This window comes from Histoplasma capsulatum, genomic scaffold (assembly GCF_000149585.1).
Source record: "Histoplasma capsulatum NAm1 scaffold_3 genomic scaffold, whole genome shotgun sequence".
NCBI lineage: Eukaryota > Fungi > Ascomycota > Eurotiomycetes > Onygenales > Ajellomycetaceae > Histoplasma > Histoplasma mississippiense.
Window position 1 is genome coordinate 180,855 of NW_001813980.1, and position 20,393 is coordinate 201,247.

A 20,393-nucleotide genomic window follows, 5' to 3' on the forward strand; every position below is an offset into this window, starting at 1 on the left:
GATGGAATGACGAAAAAGGCCCTGATAGGATCCAGCTCTTGTTATTTTCTTCGACAATTCCCCTTCTTTATTTCCCGGGTCCCGCTTCTTTTATGATTCTTGGTTGTTCATTGAAGCAACCATTCTTTTTGTGAGAGTTAAGGTATATGTTTGGTACTGATGGATTTAGGAATCTTGTATTTTAGCATGGGTTGCTCACTTTTTGCCTTGGTCACACTATAAAAATATCAAATATGGGGAGCTATATAATTTGGTGCTATGACCTGTTGCTCTTGGGATGGATAGTTATACAATGACGTATTCAATAGTTAAGCCTAGCGGGAACCCCCTAGTTAACTTCAGCCGCAACAAAATTTAAAACTATGTGACGGACAAGTGGAAAAAAAATCTCCTCTGACAGTAGCTAAACGAGGGAGCTTCCTTTTGAACATGTTGAATTCGTAATACAACAATTTTAGGACCCAAATTGCGGGGTCAAATCGGGACGGTTTTTTAGCTGCCCGGCTTGCTGAATCAGCCATAGTCTCAACTCCATCATGATATCAAGTATGGCATCTGGCATGCATTTCCTTTCCTTTCCGTCCTTGATCTAGTGGAGAGCATTAAAAGACAATTGTAGGACAAATATGGCCAATTCCGAGAAGCAAACCATTGTGGTGATCGGGTCAGTACAGGACACGTTTTGCAACGAATGCTATGACTGGAACGCCATATCGTTCACAGCTATTTCACTAACCCTGCGGATCTCTTTGTAAAAACCAGGGCAGGGATAATTGGAGTGACCTCAGCATTGACCCTCCTCGAGACCCTTCCACGTCAAAAATACCACATCCTCCTAGCTTCCGAGTACTTCTCTACAGACGATGGACCTAACCCTTCATATGCAACCACACTTTCTGGTGCTCATTACCGGCCCATCCCAGCCACAACGCCACAGCTGAAATATGAATCCCATCTGGGAAAACGAACCTACAAACGCTTTAAGGACCTGGCCGCAGCGCACCCAGAGTTCGGTGTGGAGTTTATGGAGGGCATTGAGTATGTATCGGGAGAGGCTACCTCGTCCTACAGAGCTATGTTACCGGAGTATGTCGGGACGGACGGGTTCCGTGTCCTACAAGCCGATGAAATGCCGGAAGGTGTGGAATTTGGAGCTAGGTACGAGGCATACACAGTTGACCCGGATGTATATATGATGCACATCCTGCGGCGGTTTAAGCTTGGCGGAGGAGAGGCACGTCGAATGCGACTGAAGTCTGTCAAGGAGGCATTCGAGATCAACGGACATGAAAAAGCAAAGATAGTGGTTAACTGCACTGGAGTTGGAATTGATGATCCGAAATCTTTCGTCATTAAGGGTAGGTTATCTGGTATCAAACTAGCCGTTGTATCATCATTTCCGCCGTCAGATACAGCATCTGGTTCCCGAGGGCAAAATGGTCTTTTTTCTTTTCCTTTTTCTTCTATCTTTTGATTATTGGGGACCTAAGCTAAGCTACACCGTATTCCAGGACAAACATGCCTTGTTTCGAACCATTGCGATAAAACCATAACACAACAACTGGCGGACGGCACTTGGTCATTTCTCATACCCCGCCCCTTAAACGGCGGCACCATTGTGGGCGGTACAAAACAGCCCAATGACTGGAGCCCGGTGCCATCTCTTGCTGTTCGCGAACAATTGCTCAAAAACGCAGCGAAACTATATCCCTCTATTTTAAACAAACAGGGCCAGTTCGATGTAATTCGGGATATTGTGGGACTCCGTCCGGCAAGACAAGGCGGTATGCGTCTGGAATTAGAGACACTGCCCGGTGGCAACCGCAAGATCGCCCATGCATATGGGCTTGCTGGGAGAGGCGTGGAGTTGAGCTGGGGAGTGGCAGAGGAAGTATTGAGGCTGGTGCAAACTGCGCTGGACGATGAAGGACTTTGCAGCAAGCTATGAGGAAAGCCTAGTGGCCTAAGTGCAAATGGTATCTGATTCTAAAATCAATGTTAGGATGGCAACCCGTGGAAAGCCTAAAGTATATAGTTCTGGTACTTTGGGTATGCATTGCCCCTCCATTCTTCAAGCCATTGGGGGGTAGGGCGTGTTTCTTTCCGTGTTTCTGGCGTCGTGCGCTACATTCGCAGGAACATAGTAATGAATCTACCATTTTGGAAATCTGATAAATCCTGATTCTCTCGTGTATTTCTTTTGGTCGTCGTCGGGGATTCGGCCGTCATTCAACCAAAGCTTGGTTCGCTAAAAGGTATCGGGTCGTTGTAACCCTACCTTCGTACCACCTGTTAATAGTTGCTTGGCCAGACGAAGCAACTCAGAAACCTCCTTGAAATCTATCTTGTAGCTATAAATACTAATCGATACCCAAGCACTACACGAACCCCTGGTTCATCGAATAAGACCATTCTCCGCGCACCCCGTAAACTGGCTCTCTTTCCAAAACCTACGTGTGCCCGTTTGATCTTATTATCGCAATGGCCCCTCTCAAGGCTGGAGACTCTTTCCCCGCAGATGTCAAGTTTTCGTGAGCAACCCATCTCCCCAATTACCAGTGACGCATCTCAAAGAGTGTGTGGATGGGCCATTGGCTCATAGGCTATATTGATGGGCAGATACATTCCTTGGAGCGAAGAGAAGGGGGATATCACTGCATGCGGTATTCCCCAGACATACGACGCATCGAAGGAGTGGGCAGATAAAAAAGTTGTCCTGTTTGCTGTTCCTGGTGTGTCAATGGAGATCCCAAGTGCAATCCCAGCAGTGTTTATTTGCTTCCAGCCATTGTGTTCCGGAACCTCGAAGTCAACGAGCTATGTTTGCTCAGCGACCCAACATTGATCAACCCAAATTGATGATGAGGTTTCCAAATCAGGTGCATTCACACCCAGCTGTTCCGCAAGCCATCTCCCCGGTTATATTAAGAACCTGCAAAATCTCAGAGCCAAAGGCGTCGATGTTGTTGCCGTCCTTGCCTCCAACGATGCTTTCGTGATGAGCGCATGGGGAAAAGCGAATATGGTAACCGGCAATGATATTGTATGGCTCACTTATAAAATCACCTTGTTTCTATTTTATTTTTTCCAGAGATGCAGCGCAATCTTAGGTGATTAACAAACATAATGGCTGATACAAAGCTTTTATATTGTTTCTAGCTCTTCCTAAGCGATCCAGATGCGGGGTTCTCCAAGAGCATTGGCTGGACCATGGGCGAACGGACTGCTCGGTATGCCCTCATTATTGACCATGGGAAAGTGATTTATGCTGAGAAAGAGCCTGGGCGGGACGTAACGGTATGTTCGCATTGTGCGAAGTGCTCATGGAAGTCTAGCAAATTTCTAGAGATAGGTAAAGCTGACTAGGTGATTGTTGAATTAAATATAGGTCTCGAGTGCTGAAGCAGTCCTATACAAGCTATAAGCTACTGGAATACACGGAATTTTTGTGGTTGCGGGTGTGCTAAAGTAGACGATTAAAATACTGATATGGCTGGGTTTCTCTCTCTTTGATATTGGCGGAGGGGATCGCTTGACAAAGCTCTGTTTGCAGATGGATAAAATAATAATAGAATTCAATTCAATTCGGGGTAGTGCAAGTCGGAAGAATTCATATAATTATGAATCCATAGAACCAAGTTACTTCAACACGCAGAGAATCCGTCAGATTTTAAGAACAATGGACATTTGGAAGTAAAAAGCACTCAATAAATAATCACCCTAAATATGATTGTCATTTTTTTGCTAAGCCTATTTTAACATGGGAGCTGACTGACCAACACCAACGCCAAGCTCCGCCAGCCAAACAAAAATGATCCAGACAACGCAAGGACATCAACCCAGCAAAACACCACCAAACTCCTCTGCTGCACGCGCGCAGACGCCCCTGACACTCAATGGGCCCAAAACTAACCCGTACCGCTACTTCCGCCCCAAACACAACAGGAGCAAAGCGTAAAATACCCATCTCTGACTCCTCGGCGCGAAAGCGCGCCAGAACATACGATGCCCGCTCCCTTGCCGTACAGGGCTCTGACGCCGCGCTCTCCAAGACCGGCGAACTGGATGTGTCGGCCTTTGTAGCGGCGCGGGAGTTCGAAATCCGCGCGCTGGAGGCGGGCATCCGGAATTCGAAAGCGGCGTTGGCGTCAAGGGCCTTTCAGCAGGTCCCGAGGAACTTGAGGAGGAGGACGGCTAGTCATAATGTTAAGAGGGTGCCGAGTCGGTTGAGGGCAAGGGCAAGGAGGGAGGTAAGAAACATATATGTATATATGTGTATATTGTTGGTTGGTTGGTTTTGCGTGTGCTTGAGAGGATGTTTGGGTGTGGGTGTGTGGGCGTATTTTGCTGGGATTTACACATATACTGATACTTTTATACTTGAGGGGGGGATTAGATGATTGAGGATAATACACCGACAGTCACAGCTCGGCGACGCAAGCCTACGAAGCTCCTACGCTTGCGATTAGAGACTGCTAGACGACTTCAAAATCTCAATTCCCGTTCCAAAGCTAGACGGGCCGCGAGAAAAGCTGCAGGGTTGTTTCAAGATCCCGCCCTTGAGGTAGAAGTGGAAGGGGATGGGGACAATAAAAAAAGCAAACCCACTCATGATATAAACATAGCGCCCCGCATACCCAAAATTAAGAAAAACCGACTCTCCCATCCCGAAAAGCCGCAGTCGAAGTTCAAAAAGCGCCAACGGTGCAAATCTTGGCTTCCAACCCATATGTTCCACGCTAAGAGAGCACACATGACAAGCCCCAAGGAGCCACTGTGGAGATTTGTGGTACCATTGAGCCCCACGGAGAAGAGTTATAGACCTACGCATAGGGCTAGTGGCGCGAGAGGTGCGGTGGTATGGGACATGAGTTATATCTCGACGATTGGGTTGGAGGGGCCCGAGGCAAGCTTGGAAGGACTGTTTAGGGCGTTGGGTGTTTGCGGGGAAGAGGCATGGGGGAATAAAGGGAGGAAGTGGAGGACTGGGACGAGAAGCTTGGAAGTTTGGCTGTCTGAGAGGGAAGTGGGAGCGGAAGGGGGGGGAAGCGGAAGACCTATTGCCCCTGTTACTCTTGTATGGTGCGTGGAGAAGACAGCCAAGACGAGCGGAGATGGGGATGTCGAGATGCCTGATGCTGGGAAGAAGCTGAAGAAGCCTAGGCGGAAGATGTTCTTAAGAGTTCATCCGTCAGCTTTCTTGCAAGTGTGGGAGGAGTTGTTGAAAGCGGCGAAACTACAGAACCCGCAAGTTATGATCGAGGATCTTAGATTTGATATTGGAAGTATCGATGTCACTGGGCCCGCTGCAACGGAGATCTTGCTTGCCGCTCTCAAGCCCATACCACCATCCGAGGGGGAAAAATGGTTTGAGGGCTCTCCTGAAGCAACGTGGGATTCTCTTTCGGGTCTCACGAATGCAGCGTCACTTCCGCAAAACGCTGTCCTAGCTTTTAATATATCTGACCCTCGCCTCCGCCATCCCCTTCGAACCATTCAGCCTCCGACTTCAGAGTCCTGCTTGAATGAACTCGCGATCACCCTCTCGTCATGGACACCTGACTCTACACAACTTAAACCAGACATATTTTCTCGCCCCGCGCGACTAACAGCCTCCCGGCTTCTACCTAGCCAAAAAGCAATAAACCGCCGGAAATCCTTGGCTAATCCAGGCGAGCATCCCTCGCCAAAACCTACAGATCCGTGCATTCCAGTCCTTATCCTCGCGTCACGGCCAAAATCTTTATCTAACGGAGGAAACTCCCAGGGTACCTACACAGTTCTCTTGCCGTGGAAATGTGTTGTGCCTGTCTGGTATTCGGTTATGTACTACCCACTATCCTCTGGTGGGAACCCTCGTTTCGGTGGCCTGCTGGAAAAGCAACAACTTGCGTTCGAAAGTGGAGAGGCTTGGTTCCCAGGCGACTTTCCAGGGACAAACGCAGGATGGGCATGGGAGATTCGTGAGAGGGACATTCGACGCGGGGAATGGGAGCGTAAACCAAAGGGGAAACGTGTCGAGTATGATAGCATCGACATAGGAGGTCTGAAGAAGGGAGAGATTGGAGAGGGTTGGGCCTGCGATTGGGAGCGGCTTGTTAAGCCTAATATCCCTATATCAGACGGGGAACGTTCCAAACCCGACTCCACTAACATTGTTGAAGTAAAGAAAGATGCCCTGACAGCAGAAGTGACCAATCAGCGGGAAACAAGCAAGGGAGAGGGCAAGAAGAAAGAAAAGCGGAAGAATACATCCACTCCGTCCACTTCCACCTCTACATATACACACACCAAGCCATCACCGCCACCTCTCCACATCCACCACCTCCCTCCCCTTCTCGCCTCTACAATCCTCAAGATAAAATCTACCCAAAAATCTCCTGCCAATCTCCCTGCCCGTCTGCAATCCCTCCTCATCCACCCCGCACTCGCCACCGTAAACCTCACCCTCATCAACCGCGGCACCCCAATTCCGCGAGCCCGCCTCTACCGCCTCCCAACCACGAATCCCTCCCTGCGCAACGAATGGCTAGCCCTCCTCGACCCCTCCGCGCGTACACCCAGCGCCCAGAAACAGAGCAAAAAGCAAAATCAGCAGCAGGCCATCCTGGCGCAAAACAGCAGCAAACTACTCCCCACCAATCTCGCTGCTGACCCAGAACCGGCAGCGCACCTGCCCATGCCGGGTGAGGAGGATTTGATTGGCTTTGTCACGACGGGGAATTTTAATTTGGGGCAAGGGAGGGGGACGGGTGTTGCCTCTGTTTTGGTTCAGAGGGTTTGTGTTTATGATGGTTCTAGCTCTAACCTTGAGGGCACAGCTGGCCCTTCTTCTGGAGATAGTGGCATTAGTGGGATTACGCGGGTTCGGATGAATGGTAAGGGGACAACGGGGGTGAAGGGGCATATGTTCTCCCGAGAGTATTTGTCCAGAGTGTGTATTGTCCGATCTGCGGGAGAGAGGGTGGGGAGGCTGGGGGTTTGGGAGGTAATGTGAGATCTCTACCAAGGGATCGATAGTGTAAGGTTTTAGTAAAATTGTTTTTGTATTTGTATTTGTATCCTTGGATGTTATGAGATGAAATTTATGAAGCGTAGAAGGGAAGTTAACTAACTCCTGTATGGTTTGCAATGAGCGGTTTTCAATTCCCTTTGATCGACTATATATAGGAAACATATTTAGTTATCTTATTAATTTTCACTTCATCGAGACGGGAAAAGCATGCGAAACATCATTTTCTAAACCTTTCCCTGCTAAGCAGGAACATGTGAAGTCGAAAAAAGGCAGCAGTCAAAGGCATTATATATGTATACATTTCAGAGCCAGAAAAGAATAGTCTCTTCTCCACTCCAAAAACAAATTCCCGTACCGACCGCCACTACGACGCTTGGTCATCGAAGCTCACCTATCATAAAATACCTTCGATCACAAAAGGTCCCATCCGCCTACCCAACAACTTTCTCCACCCACAGCCTCTCCAATCGCCCAACCTCCCTCTTAAACCCTTCAACCTCCCTCCAGCAGTCCAGCGGCCTCGTCTCATTTCCCCTCAAACACCTCACGACTTCCTCACGCGCTTTCTCCACCCCTGCATCTAGCTCCCGAACCCTCCGTCTCTCCGCCAACTTGGCGCTCAGTGCCGAGATCTCCTGCTGCACTTGAGCGCTGCTCAGCTCCTTTATCGGTACGCCGTTCGCGGCGGTAACTGTGGATTTTGGAGAAGACTGGGGGGAGAGCTCGGCGGGGGAACCGGGGCCAGAGAGGGGGACGCGCGGGGCATCGGGTGAGAGGGATGGGTCCGTGTTGTGAGAATTAGATTGGGGTTGGGAGATGGCGGTATCAGGAGGGGATTGCTCTGCAATGTGCTTTGCGAGGTCGGCGAGAGTCTGTGTTTCGCGGGCACGGATGCGTTCGAGCTCTGCGGCGATGCGGTTCTGGATGTGGAGTTCTATCGTTTGTGCACGGGAGGAGTCGGTCTGCCGGGTTGTTGCTCTGCGATTAGTCTTGGGCATATAGATATTTGGGATTTTGCCGCATTTAGGGGGTGAGGTGTTGTTGCCTCCGGGATATGTGGGGAGGGGGATCTAGATTTGTTGTTAGAGATACGTATCTGTACATACCTCTGAGCTCGCCTGCAAGGATTCGACAAACTCCTGTGAGAATTGAATTGGGGTGCCACTATACACTCACAAATTCGCCTGGTTAGCTAGTTGCGCTCTTTCTTGATCACAATAGAAAATCATCATCCAACTGAAATATCAAGTTCCGGGGCGAAAAACAACATCAATGATGAAGCAAGCATTCAATTCGCAAGCATCGTGGTGATACAAATGGCCAGCAACTGAAAATCTCTCTTCTCCTTCTTCCTCTTATTGACCATCCGCCGCCCAAAGAAATAAAACCTCCTCCTCCTTTCCGCACAGCTAGACAACACAACGTAGCCTAATCCAGTCCAAGCGACTCCCGCCCGCAAATCCAAAAAACCCCATCAAAATAGCAGTGTCCATATCCAAACAATCGACACCCAACACATCCACGAACACGAATACAAACACAAACACAAAAGAACGAGCTGAAGCGCAAAAAAGAGCAAGGAAAAGGAACGAAAAAGAAAAAAAATAAATAAAGACAGACATGTGAGGAGAACAATAACAAGCCCTGTAATTCAAAGCAGAGAGAACCCCCAACTCACCTCGAGAATATATGTCTAGTCCCAGCCCCCGTCGCTGTCGCAGGTTTCGATCCGCCCGCTCCCATCTCGTCGTCTCGATAGATAGGTATAGTACAAAACGTGTGTGGGATGTAATACGTCGCCGGGATTTGACAATTCGCTCTCGGGGGTATTTTTTTGTGTTGCCGAAAGCACGGTACGTGCGGATGAAAAACCGGGGGAAGAGCAAAAAAAAAATGAATAGGCTGGGGAGAGATCGGATGGAGAGGAAGCGGCGTGTTCGGTCAATTGGGCTTCCAGCACAAAAATTATAAATGAGCCCGTCTGGTTGAATTCAAATAGAGTGGGAATGAATTGATAGGATGGAACCTTGGAAGCGTTGAAGATAGTCATGATCATGTGATAATGTCATGTGAGATAAGACGCCTCCACCGCCGATGAGTTCGCCAAAGTCGGGTGTGGGTTAAGTACGAGTGAATCCCAGGATTTTATCAAGTAAATGAGGATGCAATCAGAGTAAGTAAGGGGAGATATATGTTCATTTAAACGTGTATGTGTATGTGTATATAGATCTAGATATATACGCAAGAACTAGCAAAAACGCGTTAACATACATACATAAAGATCGTTCCACATCTAGATCTCAAGTCTAAAGTATCAACTCGCCGTCCCTCCCTCAGCTCGCTCAAAAATTAAAGAGCCAAAAAAAAAAAAAAAATAAATAAATAAATAAATAATCCTCATCCCCAATCTAGCCCCTCCTCGCTACCTCCCTCGCCACAAGCGCCCCAAGTGCCGCCCCAACTCCACTCCCATCCTTCGCAACCCCCAACGTAATTCTCTTCTCCCCTTCCTCCCCAATTTCCGCAATCTCCCTAAACGCCTGACGCATATACTCCTCAAAGCCAGGATAATGCTCCACAACGCTGCCATCGACCCCGATGTCCGCCAGCACATCGGGACCCTCCCGCAATTTCCCCGTGGAAATAATAACTGCAGCGAGCGCGACGGCGCTCAGCCGCGCTGCCCGCTTGCCGATCGCGTGTACTAGGATCTTTACCGCCCGACAGTCATCGGTGCTGGCGTTGTCGATTTGGAGTTCCTGTTTCAGCTGCGCGCGCGTCGCGTCGAGGTTTGGGAGCTCGTCTGCCTTGACGGTACTTAGGAAGCTGGTGTCGATGCCCCAGGCGCGGTATAAGCCGGAGTCCGGCGGGATGGTCATAGCAGCGCGGTCGTTTGTTGTGCGGAAGAGGCTGACGGCCGGATCCTCGCTCATGGCCAGCAGGGCGCGGCGCAGGATCTCGCCGAGGAACATGCCCGAGACGCGCTTCTCGAACATCTGGATTCCCGGGTTGACGCTGTGGGCGTCCAGGGCGGCGTCGAAGCGCGTGTTGGGCAGAACGGAGAGGTGGTTGTCGAAACTGCCCCACTCGACATTAATGACCATCTCGCCGGTAGTGCGGTCGTATTGCGTGTCTGGGTTGACCTTGTCCATCTTCGTGATGCGCGCGAGCTTCTCGACGTAGGCGCCGTTGGTGCCAGTGCCGAAGATGGCGCCTATCAACGCCTTGCTGTGCTGGCCGGAGCAGTACGATCGCGCCATCAGCGTGCCGACGGTGTCGTTGACCAGTGCCGCGACGCGCACGGGCAGCTGGCGCTGGTCTATGGCGTCCTGTAGCAGTTTGCAAACGTCCTGCCCGATCACCTCGTCGATGTCGAAACCTTTCGTCCAGCGGATTAGTTTGCCCTTGTTGATTCCCTGTTGGTCGACGGGGAAGCTGAAGGTGAAGCCCATGTCGAAAATTTGTTCGTCGACATACGGGTCAATGACTTCGCCGGTCTGTCTCCGCTCGACGTGCGCCGCGAAGTGGTCTGATAGATGTGTCCTGAGGAACTCTTCAATCTGCAGCGCCAGGAACGAAAAGAGCTCCCTCCCATGCCTCGTCACCATGAGCTCTGGTGGGATCGCGACCTTTGATTGTGAGATGGAGAAGGTTGAGTCTCCGTGTAGGTCTACGCAACAGACGCGGAAGTTGGTCCCTCCTAGATCTACCGCTAGATAGACGCCCTACATATTTATAAAAAGTTAAAAAAATCTCCCCCAGCTTAACATGGTATTTGGATAAACGGCTTTTGGCCGTGGTGTCGCGAGCCTCATGGATTTTAAGAAGAGAAAGTGCCCACCTTTTCCGTCCCATCGGGTACTGCAGTTACATACGACAGAATCTGGCGCAATGTAGCTCCGTCTTGCTCCAGGCCTTCGTCCATCTGCCGTATGAACTCCTTAACACCGCGATGGACATCTTCCGTGGGGTATTCAAACAGTTCGGCGATGCGGCGGGCCTCATCGATGACGGGCGAGGACGACATGGTGTAACGGCGTAGAGGTATGTTATGGAGGAAATTGAGCCTTAGGCAGGCCCGAGAGTTGGGTGTGTGGAAAGTTATTGGAATGAAAATGCAGGAAGAAGGTCTTTGTATATTCTAGATCCTCGTTCCCTGGTATGGTCGAAGCGCTCGCCGGCAAACTAAACTCGATATCGGAGCCTTTTTGGACGACGCAGGTGGGGTAGAACGTAGGGGTAGTGATATTGCAGAATGACCCGCTATTCCTCATATAATGTTGGGGCCAGCTGCTAGCTATATACAGAATTGTATCGTAGGTAGGTCGGTCGGATCTTGATGCGATCCTTGATATAATCCTCATATCATAGCGTCATAGCAGCAACTCTATCCGGAAGCTAGCCCTAACCCTATATTCTCCTATTTAGGCCACGCACGAGGAGGGGAAGGTCCCAAGCTAAAACCCCCACCTTGCTTAGTTCAGTCGGGACCGTGATAAAAGGCTCCATTGAATCGCTATTGAAGCCTTACAAAGTATCAGCATTTCCTCATTACAGCTGCTGCAACACAGAGATAGGATTATCCATGTGTCGTTGATTCACTCTCAGAGAGAGTATGTATACTACTAGTATATCCAGTACCTTAAGGTAGAGGGATAATACACATCACACAGCGTAGAAATAGCCGATGCCCAGCTTCAGCTTCACCTCCACGAGCAGCTTTTGTGGATTATTTCTTTTTTCTTTGCCTTTTTACTTTTGTAACCTTCTGAGGTGACCTTCTTTTTTCTTCAAAATCAAGGTTCCCATTCAAAAACTCGAGTCTAAATCACGCATACATTGTGGAGAGCGATGGCCCTTTTCCAATTTGCGGAAATCATATACAAGACTCTGAGGGCGGCGCCTGGAACTCTTCCACTTAGCTAACTATCGTAAGGGAACTTCATCAGAGGCTGTTGTCCTATAGCTTGGGTTTAACAATGATGGACATATTTGCAAACGATACAAGCATGCGTTTGATAATCTAGCTTTCCCCGCCCCTCCCCCCATCTTGTTGTTTTTCCCTGTTTCTATTGTTGAGGTGTATCTCACTCTGTTTATATCATCGAAGGGATGTATCTCAGACTTCTTGCTTGCTTTAACCAGTGAGCCAATCAGTTCATTTGATATAATCACTACTCTACCATAACCATATGATCAAAGTGATAATCTCATCGAAGGGTTGATAGTATGCACTCACTCACATATCCGGATTGAATAATACTAATAATACTAACAGTCATTAGAAAATGTGCGAAGAATTTGATGATTCAGTGGTTTGATTGTTGACGCTACAAGCCCCACCCACCACCTCAAGTCATAAAATAAGTAGATAGGCCAGGTAACTGCTAGACAAATGGAAGCTGTTTAATAATGCCATTCTTCTTCTAAGTGACATATAAATGTTGGTTTCCTGGTGCAGTTGCAAACTACAGAGATTGTCCGATACCCGCACCAGAGTGGCTGCTGGTGTAACAATGATGCTGCAAAATCCAGCCAGACACAGCACTGCCTTGCAGATCTAGCAGCTGTATCTCAACCGTGGTTTACTGTCGCCAGACCGTTCCCAGAACCGTTCCCCTCACCGTTTCACTAGCCGTCGTTACTGAGATGTTTGAGCCAAGTCCCCTATAGGATGGAGGGATGGCACAAGTGATTAGATCTGTATCAAATACTGTCTAAAGCATTACTTCCAATATTATTGATCATTGTGATTTCGATCGGGAATAATGTGGACGATGATAACAGGTATGGAACCGGCCCACTCAAGCGAATATCTTGTTGAAGTGATTTGATTGGGTGGCTCATCCCCGCTGCTACCAGCATGGCGTCGGTGGTAATTGAACGGCTAAAAAGAGGTTGAAATGTACGCTAGCCAGTCCGTCTTCAGACGAATGGACTAGACTAGCACCTACACTCGCTGACACAGACTAGGGAGGTTCGGAAGATGGGTCTGGCTTCGTAGCTGGAATCATAGCCTGTGTGGATATTTGCTGAAGATGACCCTAGGTTGAAACAAAGGTAAGCGCAGGAGGTTGCTGGATTCATAACCCTAAGGTGAGGGTGAAGGAAAGTACCTCAGTCCAGTGTGGCCTGTGGAAATCGATATCCTTAAGTTGGACAACTTTGCCATCCTGAATCCATTTAAGCCGTCCTGGGAGCTCTTTGTCATGATATAGTTTGATTACAGTCTGGAGATTTATCTTCTGAGATTCACTGGTGGCAGGGTCATCAATCTTGGCCTGCAGCTCTGCAATACGCCCTTGCACATCCCCAATGGGGCTTACAGGCAGCGGGTTGAAAGGTAGAGATGAAGATGTGGATGCAGATAGCTGAAGGTAGCTGAAGGAGAATGGAGGAGATGGTGGGTAGAAGCAGCAACGGCTGGAACATCCTAATTCCGGCGCCGGTACCGCCCACTGACTAAGCTGATGATCTGTGAATGGCACTTCTTACTTCCTCAACCACTTCAATGCCCTTAAAATCCAAGGAACCTAGGGCGCATGTTTCTCCTTCGCCAATTATGCCCTGTCACATTGGACCGCTACATGAGCCGAAGGCTGAAGCGTGTTCGTGCCTTGAATGACTTGCGAGTTCTTTTTGATCACTGACGGATTCTCAGGCATATGACCAGAAACGGGGTCTCGCACCAAACACAAAACATTACTGACGTATTAGTTCGCAACACCGAACACAGATGGGGGAGGTAGAAAGGGAAAAGCAAATGGACGGACAATGCAGGAGCCCTGTGAATTTGAACCCATCCTTCTAGGAACCTAGGTTGTCACACAATAGTCATATAGAGTATGATCTTCCATGACAAGTGGCAGCCGTTATTATGTGTGATCCTTTTAATTGAAATACATGTGTAGGTAGTTAGTTATTCATAATGTGATATTGATTTTGTGGCAGTAGGTAGAATGGCGACATACCTTATAGTCTTGCGGTGGTTAGCGGTGCATGCCCTGGTGCAATATTGAAGTTGAAGAGCAGATAGCGAAACCCAAAATGGGTCATCATTTTTGGCATACACTCAGTGGAACGTCGACAGATACGTTTGATATATGCACAACTTGCTCGAAAATGGTCATTGGTCAATAACAAATCTCCCACCGTGCATTGGAAAGTCCCCCCAATAGAGAATATTCATCTCTTCGATATATGCAGTGGTTACCTCTCTGTATATAATAGATATTAAGCCCCTAAAAACCAATGTTGATATAAAAGCACAACACAAAAATAAACATATTTCAAGCGGCCACCTTCTAATGTTGGCGTACATGTATGTATGCACTTCATCCCATCTGTCCATCCCATCCGTGCCTCCATCTACATCTCAGTTCCCACCTCGTCTCCCCGCTCACTGCCAAACCCATACAGCCCCCCGTCCAGAATCCACCTCTCATTATCCTCATCATCATCCTGCACCCTCCGCCACGTCTGCTTCTTCTGCCTTGGCTCCCGCTCCTTCCCTCCCCCTTCCCCATTCCCATCAACAACCTGCCCATTTGGCTTCCACACAGGCCTCACCAAACCCCCGCCCGCAAGCAGCGGGTTCCGCCCAAAGCCCCCCTTCCGCTCTCCATTCTCCTCCTCCACCTCCTCCACCTCCTCCACTTGCTCCTCCTCCCGTTCCTCCTCCTGCTCCCTCTCCACCCTCCTCAAAACCCCTTTCCTCCCCCCCTCAAAACTCAAACTAACCACCACTGACCCCCTCTCCCTCTCCCTCTCCTTCTCCTCCATCTCCCTCAGCACCCGCTGCTGCCGCTTCAGCGCCAGCGCCCGCTGCCCCGCACTCATCCACAGCGTACTCGCCGCATGCACGTCCGGCGTCTCGAACTCCGCAACCTCGTCCACCACCCTCGTGCGCCGCGCGTTCTGCGCCTGGAAGCGAAGCAGCTTGTCGCGGTGCGCCTGTGCAGCGGCGAGGTCGTGCGCTATATTATCGTTTGTGTCGGTACCGGTACCGGGGCCGCCGCTGTTATCGCTGGAGATCTCCCCGTGCCGTTGTTGCTGGTGCTGCTGGTGCTGCTGGTGCTGCTGGTGCCGGTCCCCCTTGGACCCGGCCGCAAGGTTATGTGCGCGCATTTTCTCGTTTCCGCGTTCTGCGCGCAGCTCGCGGATCATCTCCTGCACCTGGCGCGGTGAGAGTGGCGGGTGCTGGCAGAAGGAGCAGGGCTGGAGGCCCTCGAGGGCGCAGATGATCTTGCCGCAATTCAGGCAGTTGGGGGCTGGGGTGAAGAGGGGATGCAGGGTTGCTTGGCAGGAGCATTTCCTTTTCTGGCGCGGTTTGTTGGTGTTGCTGCTGCTGGTTGTGGAGAGGGAGGGGTTGGTAGTTTGTTCGAGCTGGGCGATGGCGGCGGTTAGGTCGGCTATGTCGGACGTTGTAGACGCAGTTGTAGATGCAGCGGTAGACATGTTACGGTTTCGCGAAGGGGAGGACTCCGTCGAGGGCGATGATGCGGCATGCTGCTGCTGCTGATGTCGCCGCGCAACAGACGCCCTCGCAGTCTTCGACCGTACATTCGGCAGATACTCAGATATCAACGGCCCAGCCGCCGAGGGAGACTTCTTCTCCGCCTGCGCTTGCGCTTGAGCGCCTCCCGCCTTCCCGGTCTTCTTCCCACCATCTCCTCCTCCTCCTCCTCCACCTCCTCCTCCTCCAGCACCAGCACCAGCAGCACCCCTCCCCCTCCTTTCCCCAAACCCAACAATAAACTCCAGCGCCCGCGCCGAATCGCCCAGGATCCCGCGCAGATGCTCCGCGGCGCGCGAGGCGTCCAGCGAGCAGGTGTATTCGAGCAGTTGGGTGAGGGAGGCGTCGTCGAGGTCCGGGAGGAGGGCGGAGAGGCGCGGGCGGGCCCAGGACGTTAGTTGGGTGGAGGGTGGGGGCATTGTCTTGTCGCGGCCGGGGTTTTTTTTTTTTTTTTTCTTTTTTTCTTTTTTTCTTTTTTTCTTTTCCCTCCTTTCCCTTCTCTCTCTTTTATTGCTGGATTTTGTGGATTTTGAGGGGTGTTGTTCTGGGTTCCGTCCTCTCTAGTTATAACTACAGGGTTTCTGTTTACTGTTAAGTGAACGAACTTAGTAACTATAGGTTACTAGTTAGTTACTAGTGGAACTTTGAATAATGTATTTTGTAGGAGCTTTGGACATGTTTTGGTCAACACAAGCATGATATCTTTCTTGTACTGGTACAGTAGTAGGATTGACTCAGATGTTAGCAGAACTTGACAGTACGGAGTACTCCGTAGTTCAGATCAAATTAATTTGAAGTGGAAGTGGCTGAGTTTTACTGCAATAAATAACATCCCATCCATCCAATATTGGATTTGATCCTTCGTCTCTGGGGGGGGCGGAGGCATCAATTAGCGTATTTTTCTGCCACGCCAAATTCATGGCTGCTTACTGGCTGGGAGCGGATAGTTCAGCTTGCCTATTGGCCATATAAAGGCGGTCAGGCACGACGCTAATTGTTGCCTCGCCCACAGACGAAAGGGGATAATATAAAGAGAGAAGATAAGATAGATAGATATATATATTTTTAAACAAAACATACGCAGTGGAACCGAAGAAAGAAAGCAAGCAAGGGAGAAATAAACTAACTACGGAAATCTAAAAAAAGAAAGTAATATATAAACACCAATCCTCTAGTTAGTTAACTTACTGTACAGATGGACAGATGACCGGAGGGGCGGGGAAAAAAAATATGAACAATCAACAAGAAGATTGAAAACACCCTCCCGAATCCGAAAGTCGACAAGAACACCAAACCAACAGGCGAACCCAATCGACAACATCAAGGAAGGAGGAAGCAGAAAACGGCAGTGAGAGAGGTATAATAAGACAAAGAAGATCTTTGAAGCTTTTGTGTACCCTGCAGCGAGAACGCCTCGAAGGAATCGATCAGAAACGAAGGCAGAAAAAGATGAAAATGAAAAAAAAAAAAAAAAATAAAATAAAAAAATAAAAAGCTTGGAAATAAAGTTTAGAAAGAAATAAAAGAAATACAATAAAATAAATAAAGTCACAAACAGCCGCCAGTGAGAGAAAAGAAATAAAGAACAAAAAAAACCTTAAAAAACTTGACCTGGGAAATATCGAAGAAGAAAAAAGAAACAAAAAGCAAGACGATGTCAAAAGGCACCACCGCCGCCGGCGGGCCCTAGCCATACAAGCTCGACGACGCTATGCACGCCATCCGCATTATTGACGTAGGTCTGGTGCACGTTATCGCCCACGACGACGGAGTCGGTCAACATCCACCTCTCCTTCCGAATGCCCGGCTGATCCTTGGGCCGCAAGGGACCCAGGCGCTTCTCGTAGCCACGCTGGTCCTCATCCCAGGTCTTTTCGGTGTGGTTAAAGTTCACCGCGTGCGACGGCAGCCTGGCGTCCATGGTGTAGCGGACCAGCGAGTAGCCGTTGGTCAGGACCCAGAAGCTGCGCATGGAGGCACCGGTGGCGCTGTCGAGGGTGGTGAACTCGTCGAAGCGGAAGCGGCGCAGGATGGACTGGCGGCCGGCGGCGGCGGCGACGGTGGACATTTTCACGACATCCTTTTTGTACCAGCTGCCCCAGTGGTGAAGGGAGTGGATCTGGCGGCCGGACTCGTAGACGCCGTCGACGTCGCCTTTCATGTCCATCTGGTACAGGGTGTCCCAGAGGGTGAGCGGAGTGTCTCCGAACTTGTCGATGCACTGGGCTAGTTTTTGGTCACCCGGCTGCTCGCCCCAGGACTGGCAGGTGTCATAGGCGCCGTGCAGCCTTTCGAGGAGGGGGACGGAGACGAAGACACCGGCGCCGCCAAAGCCGATCTTGCCAAAGGTGTCGACCTGCCAGCTGGCCTCGGAGAGGGCGCCGATGTACACTCGCTCGGAGGCGTTGAAGGAGGAGAGCTGCTTGGCGACGGAGGCAAGGGAGAGGAAGAAGGTGTCGTCGTCCACGAAGCTGACCCAGGTGGTATTGGGGCGCCTGGTCCTGATGAAATCGGTGAAGCCCTCGACGAGGCCGAAGTACCGCGCGGTGAAAGGCAGCGGAGATTTCTGCAAGGTGATATCCAAGCCAGCATTTCTGAAAAAGGCCTCGTGCTCCTCGATATCCTTGGTGTCGCTGGGCACGAGTACGAGCAGGCTGGCCTTGGATGTGCCGTAGGAGTAGAGGAGGGCGGGCAGGAGACGGCGCAGGCGGTCGACCGTGGTTGCGAGGCCGAAGAGGAGGTTGGACGTCTCGTCGACGGCGTGGTCAGCGGCGACGTCCACATCGACGACGTGGGGGCAGGGCCAGGGATCGGGATCGGAATCGGAATCGGAATCGGAATCGGAATCGGACTTGGGATCGCGGGGGTCTCTGGGGGGTGAGAGCTGGACCCTCATTCCACGGCCCAAGGGGCGGAATGGCTGCAGGACTGGGTGGTCGATAGTCTCCATGGAGCTGAATGTGGTGTCCGGGGAAACATGGCGGGGGCGGAAGTAGGCGCGAGTGTAGTTCTTCCCGATGAGCCACTCTGAGAAGGTCAGGGAGGGAGGCGGGGAATGGGGAGGATGGGGGTGACGAGCGGAAGCACAGAGCTGGTGAGGGGTGTTCAGTTTCCGGAGGTTCTGGAAGTTCAGCTGGACAGGGCCGGTATTGTCGCTGTTCCTGTTCTTGCCCTTTCCCTTGCCCTTGCCGCTGCCGCTGCCGCTGCCGCTGCCGTTGCCGTTGCCGTGGCCGTTGCCGTGGCCGTGGCCCTGGCCCCTCAGCGACGAGGGGGAGAGTCTGTCGAGGGGATGGGTGAAGCGAGTGAGGGCAGCGCGATCGTAGCGGTCGACCGCCCAGAAGAAGAGGGTGATGAGGGCGATGGCGATGACAGGAGTCAACGCCTTGAGCCTGACGGGAGGCATTGGAGGGGTGTTTTTGTGTTTGTTTTTGAGAGAGGGAGAGGGAGAGGGAGAGGGAGAGGGAGAGGGAGAGGGGATGAAAGGGGATGAAGGGAGGAAAGGAGAGGGGCTGAGTGCAGCTTCAGGATGCGCAACCAGAGCCGTGGGAGGTGATAGCACACATTGGACGAGTAGAAGAGAAGTAGAAGCAGAAGTAGAAGCAGAAGCAGAAGCAGTAGTAGTAGCAGTAGTAGAGGAGGTAGAGGAAAAGAAGAAGAAGGAGAAGGAGAAGAAGAAGAAGAAGAAGAAGAAGAAGAAGAAGCAGTAGTACTAGTAGTCGCAGACGAAGCAGAGAACGCGAGTCCCGAGAACGTCCAGCTGGCCGTGGACGAGGTTGCTGAACCAAGGAGCGACGAGAATCATGATGGATGGATGACCTATGGATTATGATGGGATGTGGATGATGGAAGGGATTGTGGGATGGTGATGGAAGAGATGGTGAAGAAGGGTTGGGGTTTGGGAGGAGGGAGAGTGGTGGGGGACACGCGGCTGAGCTGACAAGTCCCTCCTCCGGCCCAAGTCGAGACGACGGCGGAGAGTCAGAGCAGCAGAACAGGATCGGGGTATGGGTATGGTCGCAGGACGCACCCACCAACCCGTGTAGATAGATAGATAGATAGATAGATAGATAGATAGATAGATAGACAGACAGACAGACAGATAGTCCTGGGAGTATCATCTCTTCGTCGTTTGCTCAGTTCACACAAGGATCCATCCTTCCCCCTCCCCCCTGGCAATCGACGGGCGGAAACGAGGTTTCCGCCCCACAGTAGCTCCATAGTGCTCCACAACACTCCACGCAAGGACCCATGTTCCCTGTATGCGGCTTCTGCAGCACGATGATCGCCCGCTAAGCAGCGCCAATGCCAGCCATCCAGCCATCCAGCCATCCAGGCACGGTTGGCGCCTTGGCGGGGGCTCGAGGACGATCATGACGCACACATATAAGTATATATTATATATATATACATCTGTACTTACTTCCAGGTTATGGCCTGTATCACCCATTGCCAGGTTTTCTGCCGGAGAGCGCTGTGAACTCGACAAAGGACAGAAGATAACACCCGCGTTCATGTCAGTATGTGCAGTACATCCAGACTGCATACATACGGACTCGGTGCATTGCATCCATCCAGACATAATGTGCTGCCCGCGTGGGACGATCTGGCTGATCGCTATCTACGTGCTGCACCCGGCAACCGTGTACCGCCCAGCAGTGGCACGGTGCAAGTGAGAACTGCAATCTGGAACAAAAGGGGGAAAAAGCAGTCCAGTCCAGTCAGGCACTCATCCGTCCTTTTATGACTTGCATTAGCAGCAGCAACAGAGGAGGAGGCCTGATGTAGCCACTCTACTGAGATATCTAGGCATCTCTATGATCCAATCACGCACACTCATCTACGCTCCAAAAGCAAAAATACACT

At 50.8% G+C, this 20,393-nt stretch overlaps 7 protein-coding genes across 7 annotated transcripts; 3 read left to right on the forward strand and 4 right to left on the reverse strand.

Annotated features, from left to right (window-relative positions):
- Positions 1-626: 626 nt before the first annotated feature.
- HCAG_03187 (predicted protein) lies at positions 627-1,948 on the forward strand (the record flags this gene model as incomplete). Its single annotated transcript, XM_001541040.1, has 3 exons — positions 627-664; positions 763-1,358; positions 1,512-1,948. The coding sequence occupies 3 exons, from the start codon at positions 627-629 to the stop codon at positions 1,946-1,948; spliced, it is 1,071 nt and encodes a 356-aa protein (XP_001541090.1).
- Positions 1,949-2,481: 533 nt separating this feature from the next.
- On the forward strand, positions 2,482-3,424 carry HCAG_03188 (hypothetical protein; the record flags this gene model as incomplete). Its single annotated transcript, XM_001541041.1, has 5 exons — positions 2,482-2,531; positions 2,620-2,732; positions 2,880-3,043; positions 3,160-3,297; positions 3,389-3,424. The coding sequence occupies 5 exons, from the start codon at positions 2,482-2,484 to the stop codon at positions 3,422-3,424; spliced, it is 501 nt and encodes a 166-aa protein (XP_001541091.1).
- Positions 3,425-3,896: 472 nt separating this feature from the next.
- HCAG_03189 (conserved hypothetical protein) lies at positions 3,897-6,997 on the forward strand (the record flags this gene model as incomplete). The annotated part of the gene is made up of 2 exons (XM_001541042.1): positions 3,897-4,250; positions 4,397-6,997. 2 exons carry the CDS (start codon positions 3,897-3,899, stop codon positions 6,995-6,997), a joined length of 2,955 nt encoding a protein of 984 aa, XP_001541092.1.
- Positions 6,998-7,446: 449 nt separating this feature from the next.
- On the reverse strand, positions 7,447-8,244 carry HCAG_03190 (predicted protein; the record flags this gene model as incomplete). Its single annotated transcript, XM_001541043.1, has 3 exons — positions 7,447-7,993; positions 8,122-8,133; positions 8,192-8,244. The coding sequence occupies 3 exons, from the start codon at positions 8,242-8,244 to the stop codon at positions 7,447-7,449; spliced, it is 612 nt and encodes a 203-aa protein (XP_001541093.1).
- A 1,179-nt stretch (positions 8,245-9,423) lies between these two features.
- HCAG_03191 (glucokinase) lies at positions 9,424-11,042 on the reverse strand (the record flags this gene model as incomplete). Its single annotated transcript, XM_001541044.1, has 2 exons — positions 9,424-10,740; positions 10,857-11,042. 2 exons carry the CDS (start codon positions 11,040-11,042, stop codon positions 9,424-9,426), a joined length of 1,503 nt encoding a protein of 500 aa, XP_001541094.1.
- Positions 11,043-14,383: 3,341 nt separating this feature from the next.
- HCAG_03192 (predicted protein) lies at positions 14,384-15,949 on the reverse strand (the record flags this gene model as incomplete). Its single annotated transcript, XM_001541045.1, has 1 exon — positions 14,384-15,949. The coding sequence occupies one exon, from the start codon at positions 15,947-15,949 to the stop codon at positions 14,384-14,386; it is 1,566 nt and encodes a 521-aa protein (XP_001541095.1).
- A 1,238-nt stretch (positions 15,950-17,187) lies between these two features.
- Positions 17,188-19,332, reverse strand: HCAG_03193 (conserved hypothetical protein; the record flags this gene model as incomplete). The annotated part of the gene is made up of 2 exons (XM_001541046.1): positions 17,188-19,239; positions 19,282-19,332. 2 exons carry the CDS (start codon positions 19,330-19,332, stop codon positions 17,188-17,190), a joined length of 2,103 nt encoding a protein of 700 aa, XP_001541096.1.
- Between the last annotated feature and the right edge of the window lie 1,061 nt (positions 19,333-20,393).